This window comes from Oncorhynchus nerka, linkage group LG8, assembly GCF_034236695.1.
Source record: "Oncorhynchus nerka isolate Pitt River linkage group LG8, Oner_Uvic_2.0, whole genome shotgun sequence".
NCBI classification, from domain to species: Eukaryota; Metazoa; Chordata; class Actinopteri; order Salmoniformes; family Salmonidae; genus Oncorhynchus; species Oncorhynchus nerka.
This window is the reverse complement of record NC_088403.1, coordinates 50522613-50536032: the sequence shown is the minus strand read 5'-3', so window position 1 is coordinate 50536032 and position 13420 is coordinate 50522613. Positions and strand designations below refer to the sequence as shown.

At 42.0% G+C, this 13420-nt stretch overlaps 1 protein-coding gene across 1 annotated transcript in view; it reads left to right on the top strand.

Annotated features, from left to right (window-relative positions):
- The window catches only part of LOC115133544 (phospholipid-transporting ATPase ABCA1-like), a 293869-nt gene that overhangs the window by 186888 nt on the left and 93561 nt on the right, over positions 1-13420 (top strand). Inside the window, exons 31-32 of the mRNA XM_029666848.2 lie at positions 961-1062; positions 2729-2918. Coding sequence (XP_029522708.1) covers positions 961-1062; positions 2729-2918 — 292 coding nt within the window. The remainder of the gene's footprint in view (positions 1-960; positions 1063-2728; positions 2919-13420) is intronic.

Here is a 13420-nt window from a genome sequence, read left to right as displayed (position 1 = left end):
GACATGGGTCCTCAGATCCTCAAAAGGTTCTACGGCTGCACCACCGAGAGCATCATGGCTGGTTGCGTCACTGCCTGGTATGGCAACTGCTCAGCCTCTGACCACAAGGCACTACAGAGGGTAGTGCGTACGGTCAAGTACATCACTGGGGCCAGGCTTCCTGCCATCCAGGACCGCTATACCAGGCGGTGTCAGAGGAAGGCCCTAAAAATTGCCAGACTCCAACCACCCTAGTCATTGACTGTTCTCTCTGCTACTGCACGGCAAGCAGTACCGGAGCGCTAAGTCTAGGTCTAAAAGGCTTTGTATTCTACCCACAAGCCATAAGACTCCTGAACAGCTAATCAAAGGGCTAACCAGACCCCTCTTTTACGCTGCTGATACTCTCTGTTTATAATCAATGCATAGTCACTTTAACTCTACATGTACATATTACCTCGACTAACCGGTGCCCCCGCACATTGACTCTTTACCACTACCCCCTGTATATAGCCTCGCTTGTTATTTTACTGCTGCTGTCTAATTATTTGTTTCTTTAATTTTCTATTTTTCACTTATGTGTTTTTTTACTTCACACTCATTGTTGGTTAAGGGCTTGTAAACATTTCACGGTAAAGTCTACACCTGTTGTAATCGGCGCATGTGACAAATACATTTTGATTTGACTTGGTCAGGGCATGATCCAACTGTTTTGAGCATGGACTGCCTGACATTCGGCTCTTACAGCCACAATGCTTCATTTTGCTTTTCAGTCTACGGCAGACCCACCACTTGGTTCCTTATCAAGCTGAGACATGGGATCGGAGAAATGTTTGTTATTGTGGGGACTGGAGATGTTTTATTTGTCCAAGATGGCGGGCAATTAAAAGATTAGATGATTGCTTTGGATTATGTTGATAATTAGCCCTCCTGTAAGGCATAGTGTTAGAGTCTAACTAACAAGGTCCAATTTCATTACAGCAATGATGGACCGCCAAATAATACAGAGGTTGCTCACGTGGTGGACTCTTTGGTGAACAATCCTGGGTTTGGGACTCGCTGCATGGCTAACAACCCTATACCGTGAGTATGACCAGCGGCCATTTTGAAACACCTCTCCCTCCCTCCATGTTATTACTGCATATGTTTTGTTTGCAGTCTTTCTCCTGCTAGATTGTCCATAAAGTTCTCCAAGTGAAGCAAGCCGCCCAATATCTGTTCATTTTGAACAGTGGAGAAGGGTGCAAAGCACATAATCAAATTTGATAAAGTGTTGATCAAGTGTTTATTAGTTGTAGGCCATATAGGCCCAAATCATCCTCTAGCTAGCCCAGACCCCCCTGCATTTGTGGAGATGGAAATGGAAAGGGAGATTCAATTGGATATGGCTACACTCTGAAATGCTTGGTGCAATGTCCCCACATTGTTTACTTGACTTTATTACGTTTATTGTTGCAGGGACAATGCACATGAATCCAAATTTCAGTAGTGAATGTTTTAGCCACCTGGAAAATTTTCAAACATAGTCCCTGGGCAGGTTATTAAAAACACTTAAAAAGACAAATGCAGACAGACAATAAGTGCATACAGAGCAACATGTGACAAGCAACACTTAGCACGTGGACAGATACTCGTATCCAATGATTTCAGATCTCAAAAGTGCATACAGGGTAGGGGGTAGGTGTCAATATGGAATTGGGCAAACATCTCCCCCATTGGCACATTTTTTTACCTCAATAAATCAATTCAAATTTTGTTTTCACCAAATCTGATGCTGAACCTGGTCGATTTGGAAACATTTTTGTTTTGATCAAATCTGAAGTTGCGTATCTCATGCAGGATACTTCCTCGAGAGACTACATTCCGTTTTATTCGTACATGTTCTGACACAATATCCATGCAGTGAAGAAAACCATTGAATAAATCCTAAATATTGATTGCGTACAACCGAAGGCATATACACGGTATCGTACGGTATATGGTTGAGATGAAATAATACATCATTCTAAGTTATTTAGCACCATTTATTTGATATATTCATTCAGTCGTTCTGGGGTTCTCGGAGGTGAGTGTTTTTTGGGATTGTGCAGATTTGCCTTGTTTTACAGTTAGGGTGTTGGAATAATATTGTCAATAGTAAGTGAACCTGATATCTCATAACTGCTCCATCTCCTCTCTGTCAAGCCCGATCATGTTCAACATGCTTTATCAAGCTGTTCTGCTTCCCTAACTCTTCAGCCGGCGCACTAACAACACTTACCGTGCCTCCCTGTTTAATATAAGGAGACTTCTATGCTGTAGTTGTGTTGATAACGTCATTTGTCATCTACCGTTGCTGACGAATGAAAACCTCTCATCTCCAAAACAGAAATGTTTCAGTAAATTGAAAAAAAGAATCCATATTTTCCCATTAACGAGCATACAGTGAAACTTTTATGGACCTTCAGGAACTATTTTCCTAGAGTCATGGAATGTTCAGAGTACATTGAGTGGAGTGACTGCGTTCAATACAAAATAAAAATGTCTCCATTAGAGAGCGACGCTATGTTTAAAAAGAGCTAGACCTAAACAGGTATTCTAAAACTGTGTAAGTAAGTGTACTGTATACATGCTTGAATTTCAATGTTATGTTTTTCTGATGATAACTGTTGAGAAATCCCCTGCTAAGGCATGGTATTTCCTATTTTGATTCTCATGGTTAGTCATCTTCATCATCATCTTCATCACCATCATCACCCCCCTTCTCCAGGAATCTCCCGTGTGTCCCCATTGATTCTAAATGGACCACTCCCTCAGTGGAACCCTCTATCAACAACATCTTAATCAACGGGACCTGGAGCATGGCCAACCCTTCCCCTAACTGCCAGTGCAGCACTCCTCAAAAGACTATCATGCTGCCAGATTGCCCACCTGGAGCCGGGGGGCTGCCTCCCCCTCAGGTTAGTCCACAATCTGTCAACCCCAGGTCTGCTTGTAACATAATGGTTTCCAATAGAAATACTTGACCTCTGGCCTGAAATGTGTGTTTAACATGGCAACCTGTGTTGGACCTGAAGACTTGTGTTAGCGCCCCGAACTAATGCTTAAGCTTTAGCTCTGCTAGCTAAAAGAGCAGGCTTCGAACCCCAGATGGTCAAATTGGTGCAGTGAGGGGGAGGTCAAAGGAGGGTGTAAAACATAGTTGATTCAGTGTGCACTGTATCTACAGTCCTGCAATGGCAATGTAGGTGTCTAAAATTGAAGTTATCTTCTTCGCCTCCAAAGTTTTTATTGTGAAAGCATGTTTACCAAAGTATCCCCTTACAATGGGTAATACTTATTGCATGCTATACTTTACTCTATATCCCCTCCATGATGGATCCACCTTACAAATCAATCCATCCAATTTAACTAATGGATCCAGAACCAGGATATTACATGACCATTAACCACATTAACTACTTTACCAGGGTCAGCTAGAGTGTATATATCCAGCTAAACATGGATGTCCAGCTGGGACAACGTAGCCATTGAAGTTAGACAGCTTTATTGTATCCATGTTACTATTGTCTCATGTCTTCCCCAATAGCCTTAGGGCTGGTCTTAAGAAAAAAATGTATGTTGAGATAATATGTCGCACTACTCTTTTTCTGGCATCCTTTGAACTCTGACCTCTCTCAGATCATCCCTTTTAGTCAACCCCTCTCGGAGAGTGGGTGCAGGTTAGCGCTGAGCTTGCAGATGTCCGACCCCTCCCCTATAACTTCCAAGGCCTGGGTTTTCCCTGTGTGTCTCTTGGAAATCAAAGGCAATGTTTTATAAGCCATTACCCTAACAACATACATGGCCAAATGCAGGACCCCATTGTGTCTTAAACCTGACTGTGATCAATGAGGTGGGTGGCCCCGCTGGTCACCGGGCATGCTGAGAGGAATGAGTGGGCTCCTTTGGCCTAAATGGATTTCTCCAATCATAGAAATAAAATCACTAGAATGGACAAAGCTAATCGTGCATGTGTCACCAGTACACTCAATATGGCTGCTGGTCCACTCCATCAAAGATTTTTTATTTTTATTGTATTATTTTTTATTGAATTGTTACACATGCAATCTACTTGCATGTGTACATGCATACAAACACCTGTATGGCATCAGCCTCAGGCAAACAAGCATTAGATGTAACAACGTTGCCACTCAGTTTTATTCAAATGTACTTTTTGTATTGTTTTATTTTGACTTTATTTTTTGGCCATCATTCTATGCCCTGCCCAGCAGCTCCATTCCCACTTGTCTCCAATTCCACATCCCAACCCTCAGCTCCCCTCAGCCCATTCCACCTATCCCTGCTGGCCACCCTCTTTGAATTTCTACACACCATATATCTTTCAATTGTGCTATGACGTTTAACAACTTGAATCTATCTAATCGAACAGAATCCACATCAACAAACATTGACTTGAATAGGAAATACCATTCTAATACTCCAATACCTTGAATGATATTGAAAACGATACAAAATTGATGGACGGGAACTGGTGCATTCTAGCTTTTAGTGGAAATGGCTTTTGGTGTTTACACAAGGTGTGTTCTCAGTGGGTGAATTCTGGGTTATTATTTAAGGTATGTGAGATGAAAGAGAGAGAGAGAGATGAGAGTCTGAGTGAGCCAAGTGATCTTGGTAATGTACCCACCATAGACTGATAGATAAAAGTCCAATATAGAGGGAAATAGGTAGACAGACGTAATGCTTTTTGTTACTTTCTAGGGTGGTTCATGCTTGGCTTGTTAACAATCATTCATGTCTTGAGATGAGCATTTTCTGTTCTATTGGGTTTCAGGAAATAAACAATGTTTTAAGAAAATATGTTGCACTCTAGCAACAGGTTGAATTGAAATGACAAACACCAGTTAATTAAATTAGGCTTGATTTAAAGAAGTTAATGAAATCACGCCTGGTTATACTTACGCACACAAGTTATAATAACCTACGATCAAAACCACTAAAAGCAACATTTTGTTATACAGTACCCAGTGATTTTAATTGACTGATTATTTGACTTTTTCCCCTGGTGGCTTAGGAACATGTCAATCGAAAGTCAATATCCCACATTTGCAAACAAAAACGAAAACCAATTCTTTCAGTCATGCTTTTCAAGACACAATCATCGACAGATAAACACTCTGGATGTGACAGACATGACCTTCACGTGATTCTGAGACTTTGTATTGCCTGCTACATCATGTGCCTGTCCATATACCAGCTGGGAGAGATACTATGTACTCCTTGAGAGGGAGCGTCAACACCGTACTGGTGAGGAGTTTCTGGTGGTTGATTTGATGTGAGGTTACAGCCGGTGTTGAGTGGTCGACATAATGCATCACCCACCTGGATGGTAAATTCAGTTGATCAAAACAGAAAATAGGGGTGAGAAATCAAATACGGTAGATGTATGAAATGACATCAACCGTGACAGAGGTGTAAGGAGTGACACTTTAAGCCAGCAGCGCTAAGCGAAGGTGTGGTGCCAACGCGTTGGCTTTTCGACAGCGACTGTTCCTCAGTTTATTCCCCTTTTTTTCCCCTCAGTGGAAGTTAAATGTCAGAGAGACGGATGTAGTACTTACCCAGTTTGCAAACAAGTATCCAAAAGCACAGTCTGAGAAACATGAGATCATTTGGTTCTCTGTAGCTGGTGTGGGAGGTGAGTTTTTATTCTGCTTGGCATCTTGTTCTGAAGTATCGCATCATCTTGGAATGAAAATTGAGATGTTTGACTGTAAAAGCCTCATTCTTGTAAGATGGCTAATTGGGATGTTTGACAAAGTCTTGGCAGAGGAACTGTTGGCTTTTCAGGAGAAAAAAACAAGAAACTATTTCATGTATATTTCCTTAAACAGATATTTTAATGTCCTTCATTATAATCTACTGCCGGACACCACACACACATCTATGTGGTGGAAACGTGACAGGTTCTTTTGGATCTGGGCTGAGCAGGCAGAGTGAAGTAATGACTAAACAACAGTTTTAAACAAAACAACATATTTAAGAGGACATGTGGCTCAGGTTGGGTACATCTCACATGTTCCATTCCACAGTTTGCTTTTAGCCAATGCATAGTTTAAAATACCAACATCAACAAACCAGACAGAAAGGGGCACAGGAAGTGGCCCTGGAGACTTGTCTATTTTCTCAGGTTCTCCACAGCTCCAACAACTACGTTATCCACGTGCTCTCAACAAACAATGCCATTAGCTCTCTGCACACCAGGTTCCACCATGCCTCCGGACTGCATTCACTTCCTGTGGGCGGACGCCTAGAACATAAAAAAGAGGGGGGTTTAAATACACACGTTGAAATTTCATAATCAGTTGAATTGTACAATGAATATGCTTGATGCATTAACTGAATGAATGGGAAAGTAGTCACACCTGTGACACACACACACATGTATTCTTACACACACAAACACACACACACCAAAAAGCTGGAAGCGGCACATGGCAAGCGGCACAGAGCAGGCCCTTCAAGCAGGTTAGGGGTTAAATGCCTTGCTCAAAGTGTGCATTATGTATGCCTACAGTACCTATGCATGGGAGTGTGTGTGTGTGTGTGTGTGTGTGTGTGTGTGTGTGTGTGTGTGTGTGTGTGTATATGTGAGCACACTATGTGTATACACATGTGTGCTGAGCCCTCTCAGACAGACAGTTAGAGGCCTTTGAAAGCCAATGACTTCCCCTACCCGGAGCCCATGCTGTTTGGCGAAACGACTCCTTGAGATGATGCTCTGCTCATCCCCAGACCTCATTTCTTCCCCCTCCTTCCAAAAGCTCCTTTATAGTGATGGACTGGACTATCACATGACGTCTGCCCTTGCCGGATATGTAATGCCTTGTTGAGCTTGTGCACAAGCCTCGCTGTGCCCCCCCCCTCTTGTGACAAGCCAGACAAGATGGGGCCGTTTTGAAGTGAGGGTTGGAGAACAGGTATTATGGGATGGGGATGCTTGCCGAGACAGTCGGACAAAAAGAGTACAATTTCCGTGACCTGTCTTATTCTGACACCTGGATGTTCCGGATCTCGACAAGGCTGTCAAGGTGTCCCATTAAAAGGTGCTGTTGGATACATGAGGTTTTTTTCCACGGCAGTCAGTGTCTCTCTCTCTCTCCATTGTCTATTATTTCCCTCCCTTCTTTAAAATCACAGTATTTTTATTTGAATGTCTCTTTGTGCCACTCTTTGTGCCAGCCAACCCTACACACATACAAACTGACGCACCCTATGCACACACACGGACAGACACTGCACACACACGAACGGACACACTGCACACGCACCCACATACACACACACACACACACACACACACACACACACACACACACACACACACACACACACACACACACACACACACACACACACACACACACACACACACACACACACACACACACACACTTCATTTATTAAACAATGAGTGCTATAGATTGCTTACCTGTGCTCCATGGTCCTGTAAAGGGGGGGCTTGAATTGATGTGGCTCTTTGGCCGAACCACCAACAGAAACCCAGAACATTGGGAGAATATATTCCCTTTGACCTAAAAAAAAAAAGAAGAAGCTTGTATTGAATTAACCATGACATGACGTACAGGCTTTGGAGTAGATTTCTTTTATATTTTATCCTTGCTATCCTCCCAATATGTCCTTGAAAAATACACACACACACAGAGACAGAGAGAGAGAGACAGAGAGAGAGAGACAGAGAGAGAGAGAGAGAGATGAAATCTACGTTTCCATGGAAATGGCATACAATAGTAAGCCTATTTACAATTCTCATGTATTGGCACTCGTTGGCTGGCGATATTTAACTGTAACAAATTAAAAGGCCTTCATGCGTGCAAAGGAATTGATAAAGCGACGGCTCTCTGTGTATTACTTTTGATGTCTTTATCATCAGGAAACTCTACTCAGCTACTACTGTTGCATAGCCTTGCCACCCTTATCTATCAAATACATCTTTTAAGTTGTGCATATTTTCTTCATTCACTACTTATGTGAGTAGAGTTCTTCAAAATGCTTACATCCAAATTCATTGAGATATGCTTTAGCAAGCCTTCAAAATGAAGCTAAACAACCCTTGAACAAACCATTGCACAAACTATTCTGAATGAAAAAGCAACCTTAGTGCACAAAACACTAGTACAGCCAGGGATCAAGCTGGTGTATGCTGATCCATGCACGGTCAGTGCTGGTTGGATGCTGGTCAAGCAAGCCTGACCAGCGTGGTCATGTTGGGTCACATTTTTATGTTATTACATACAGCCTGGAAGAACTTTTGGATATCAGAGCGACAGTTACTCACCAGCATTACCAGCATTAACACCAGGAATAAGACTTTCCCGAACCGGATACTTTGTTAGTATCCCCCAGGGCAATTGAACTCATTGCAGAGGCTGTTCCAAAACTTAGCCTGCGGAAAAGAGGCACTCGGAGCGGACCTTTAGTCAGACTCAGGAGGTGCGCAAACCATCCACCACTTCCACGTATATCACTCGCTAATGTTCAGTCTCTGGATAATAGTTGACGAGCTAAGGGCAAGGATTTCCTTCCAGAGAGACATCAGGGATTGTAACATACACTACCGGTCAAATGTTTTAGAACACCTACTCATACAAGGGTTCTTCTTTATTTTTTTACTATTTTCTACATTGTAGAATAATAGTGAAGACGTCAAAACAAACTATGAAATAACACATATGGAATCATGCAGTAACCATACAAGTGTTAAACAAATCTAAATATATTTTATCTTTGATATTCTTCAAAAAGCCACCCTTTGCCTTGATGACAGCTTTGCACACTCTTGGCATTCTCTCAACCAGCTTCACCTGGAATGCTTTTTCAACAGTCTTAAAGGAGTTCCCGCATATGCTGAGCACTTGTTGGCTGCTTTACCTTCACTCTGCGTTCCGAGTCATCCCAAACCATCTCAATTTGATTGAGGTCAGCAGATTGTGGAGGCCAGGTCATCTGATGCAGCACTCCATCACTCTTCTTCTTGGTTGGGTCATTGTCCTTTTGAAAAACAAATGATATTCCCACTAAGCCCAAACCAGATGGGATTATGTATCACTGCAGAATGCTGTGGTAGCCATGCTGGTTAAGTGTGCCTTTGAATTCTAAATAAATCACGGACAGTGTCCCCAGCAAAGCACCCCCACTCCATAACACCTCCGCCTCCATGCTTTACGGTGGGAAATACACATGCGGAGATCATCCGTTCACCCACACCGCGTTTCACAAAGACACAGCGGTTGGAACCAAAAATCTCCAATTTGGACTCCAGACTAAAGGACAAATGTCCACCAGTCTAATGACCATTGCTTGTGTTTCTTGGCCCAAGCAAGTCTCTTCTTCTTAATGTTGTCCTTTTAGTAGTGTTTTCTTTGCAGCAATTCTACCATGAAGGACTGATTCAGACAGTCTCCTCTGAACAGTCGATGTTGGGATTGTGTCTGTTACTTGAACTCTGTGAAGCATTTATTTGGGCTGCAATTTCTGAGGCTGGTAACTCTAATGAACTTATCCTGTGCAGCAGAGGTAACTCTGGGTCTTCCTTTCCTGTGGCGGTCCTCATGAGAGCCAGTTCCATCATAGCGCTTGATGGTTTTTGCGACTGCACTTGAAGAAACGTTCAAAGGTCTTGACATTTTCTACATTGTCTGAAAAAAGATGGACTGTATTTCTCTTTGATTATTTTAGCTTTTCTTGCCATAATATGGACATGGTCTTTTACTAAATAGGGCTATCTTCTGTATACCACCATTACCTTGTCACAACACAACTGATTGGCTCAAACGCATTAAGAAGGAAAGACATTCCACAAATGAACTTTTAAGAAGCCACACCTGTTAATTGAAATACATTACAGGTGACTACCTCATGAAGCTGGTTGAGAGAATGCCAAGAGTAGGCAAAGCTGTCAACAACACAAAGGGAGGCTATTTGAAGAATCTCAAATATAAAGTTTATTTTGACTTAATTAACACTTTTTTGGTTACTACATGATCCCATATGTGTTATTTCATAGTTCTGATGTCTTCACTATTATTCTACAATGTAAAGAAAATGTCAAAATAAAGAAAATCCCTTGCATAAGTAGGTGTTCTAAAACTTTTAACCGGTAGTGTACTCTGTTTTACGAAAACATGGCTCTCTCTATATATTCTGTCTGAGGCGGTTCAGCCAGTCGGGTTCTCAGTTCATCGTGAAGACGGGAATAATGTCTCTCCAGGAAGAAGAAGGGCAGGGGTGTACAGTATGTTTCATGATGAACTACTCTACTCATGGTGTGATTGTGATAACATACAGGGACTCAAGTCCTTTTGTTCACCCGACCTAGAATACCTCACAAGGGGGCACGACAAAGCCTATTTCCCCTCAGGAAACTAAAAAGATTTGTTATGGGTCCTGAGATCCTCAAAAGGTTCTACAGCTGCATAATCGAGAGCATCCTGACCTGTTGCATCACTGCCTGGTACGGCAATTACTCGGCCTCCGACCGCAAGGCACTTCAGAGGGTAGTGCGTACGGCCCAGTACATCACTGGGGCAAAGCTGCCTGCCATCCAGGACCTCTACACCAGGCGGTGTCAGAGGAAGGCCCTAAAAATTGTCAAAGTCCCCAGTCATAGACTATTCTCTCTACTACCTCATGGCAAGCGGTACCGGAGTGCTTAGTCTAGGACAAAAAGGCTTCTCAACAGTTTTTACCCCGAAGCCATAAGACTCAACTGAACAGGTAACCAAATGGTTACCCGGACTATTTGCATTGTGTGCCCTCCCCAACCCCTATTTTATGCTGCTGCTACTCTCTGTTTATCTTATATGCATAGTCACTTTAACTATACATTCATGTGCATACTACCTCAGTTGGCCCGACCAACCAGTGCTCCTGCACATTGGCTAACCTGGCTATCTGCATTGTGTCCCACCACCTGCCAACCCCTATTTTTACACTTCTGCTAGTCTCTGTTTATCATATACAGTGGGGCAAAAAAGTATTTAGTCAGCCACCAATTGTGCATGTTCTCCCACTTAAAAAGATGAGAGGCCTGTAATTTTCATCATAGGTACACTTCAACTATGACAGACAAAGTGAGAAAAAAAAATCCAGAAAATCACATTGTAGGATTTTTAATGAATTTATTTGCAAATTATGGTGGAAAATAAGTATTTGGTCACCTACAAACAAGCAAGATTTCTGGCTCTCACAGACTTGTAACTCCGTCTTTAAGAGGCTCCTCTGTCCTCCACTCATTACCTGTATTAATGGCACCTGTTTGAACTTGTTATCAGTATAAAAGTATAAATCTTTGTCCCCATATGCAGCTGCAAACAATAGTCTGGCTTTTTTTATGGCAGTTTTGGAGCAGTGGCTTCTTCCTTGCTGAGCGGCCTTTTAGGTTAGGTCGATAAAGGACTCGTTTTACTGTGGATATAGATACTTTTGTGCCTGTTTCCTCCAGCATCCTCACAAGGTCATTTGCTGTTGTTCTGGGATTGATTTGCACTTTTCGGACCAAGGTACGTTCATCTCTAGGAGACAGAACGCGTCTCTTCCCTGAGTGGTATGACGGCTGCATGGTCCCATGGTTTTTATACTTGCATATTGTTGTCTGTACGGATGAATGTGGTACCTTCAGGCATTTGGAAATTGCTCCCAAGGATGAACCAGACTTGTGGAGATCTACAATTGTTTTCTGAGGTCTTTGCTGATTTCTTTTGATTTCCCCATGATCAAGCAAAGAGGCACTGAGTTTGAAGGTAGGCCTTGAAATACATCCACCGGTACACCTCCAATTGACTCAAATTATGTCAATCAGAAGCTTCTAAAGCCATGGCATAATTTTCTGGAATATTCCAAGCTGTTTAAAGGCACAGTCAATTAAGTGTATGTAAACTTTTGACCCACTGGAATTATGATGCTGTGAAACAATCTGTCTGTAAACAATTGTTGAAAAAATTACTTGTCATGCACAAAGTAGATGTCCTAACCGACTTTCCAAAACTATAGTTTGTTAAAAAGTCATTTGTGGAGTGGTTGAAAAACAAGTTCTAATGACTCCAACCTAAGTGTATGTAAACTTCCGACTTCAACTGTATATATACTGTATTCTGTCCTATTCCACTGTATTTTAGGATATACCACTCTGACATTGCTTGTCCTAATATTTATATATTCTTAATTCCATTCATGTAAATTGAAATTTATTGTTAGATGTTATTTGTTAGACATTACTGCACTGTTTGAACTAGAAACATATGCATTTCGCTACACCCGCGGTAACATCTGCTGAACACGTGTACTGAATGTGACAAATAAAAGTATATTTGATTTGATTTGATTCCAGTTTATGCTGGTGATGCTGGTGACCAAGCTGGTCTATGCTGGTCCAGCATAGTCTAGCTGCTGGTCTGACCACTCTCATTTATCATATTTCCCAGCATGCTCTTTTGTGGTTTGTTTTAATGTCATTTTTGTTTGTTGTGTTTTTGCAGGTACATTGATTGATTAATTAATCATATGCTAAACAAAGATAAATAACATACATTTTTCTAAACTAATCCATTCTGCTAGTTTGATTTATTGCACCCGTTATTGAAATGTTTGTTCCATTTGACATGGTTTGGGTAGTCTAAGTGATTCTATGTTGGTCACCAGTGTCCATGGCTGATCCCCAGCAAAACACAGAGAAGGGTGGTAACCAAGAAGAAACACTGTAGTCTGGTTACCACCAAACACAAAAAAAGTCTTGTCACTATGGTAACACAGCAAAGGCTGGACACCATGAAAACATAATGACGGTTGCTTACCAGCAGAAACACAGCTAAGGCCGGTCACCAGCAAAAACACAGTGATGGCTGGTCCACAGCAAAACACAATGCCATGAAAGCACAGCGAAGGTATCACGGAAACACAGCAAATGCTGGTCACCAGCAAATATGCTGGGCCAGCATATGATGGTCTACTGTATGCTGGCTTTTTCAGCAGGGATGTTCTAAAATAGGCCTTGATATTTGATACTAATTTACTTCTCTTTTTTAATTGGCAGTGCTGCACACTTGACCAGGATGGTTTTAATAACTTGCACTTTGCTTTGGGGGAGTTGTCCTGGCATGGCGTTGTTATTCTATTGTGCATGACCAATTACATTGTATTATCTTCGTAACAATATGAATCAGAGTTCAGTTTATTGGGAACGGATCTCCCTATTGGCCAGCCTAGGCCTCTCTTTGAGGTAGATAATCAGATAATGAACCACACACACTATGTACTGACAAGTCCTGCAACCTGAATTCAAGCAGACAGAACCCACGATATGGGTCGGTCACATCTTTGCTCTAAGAGGCTACTGTTGATTTGTCATTTTGGCTTCTACCCCCTAGATCCATTCTAGTGT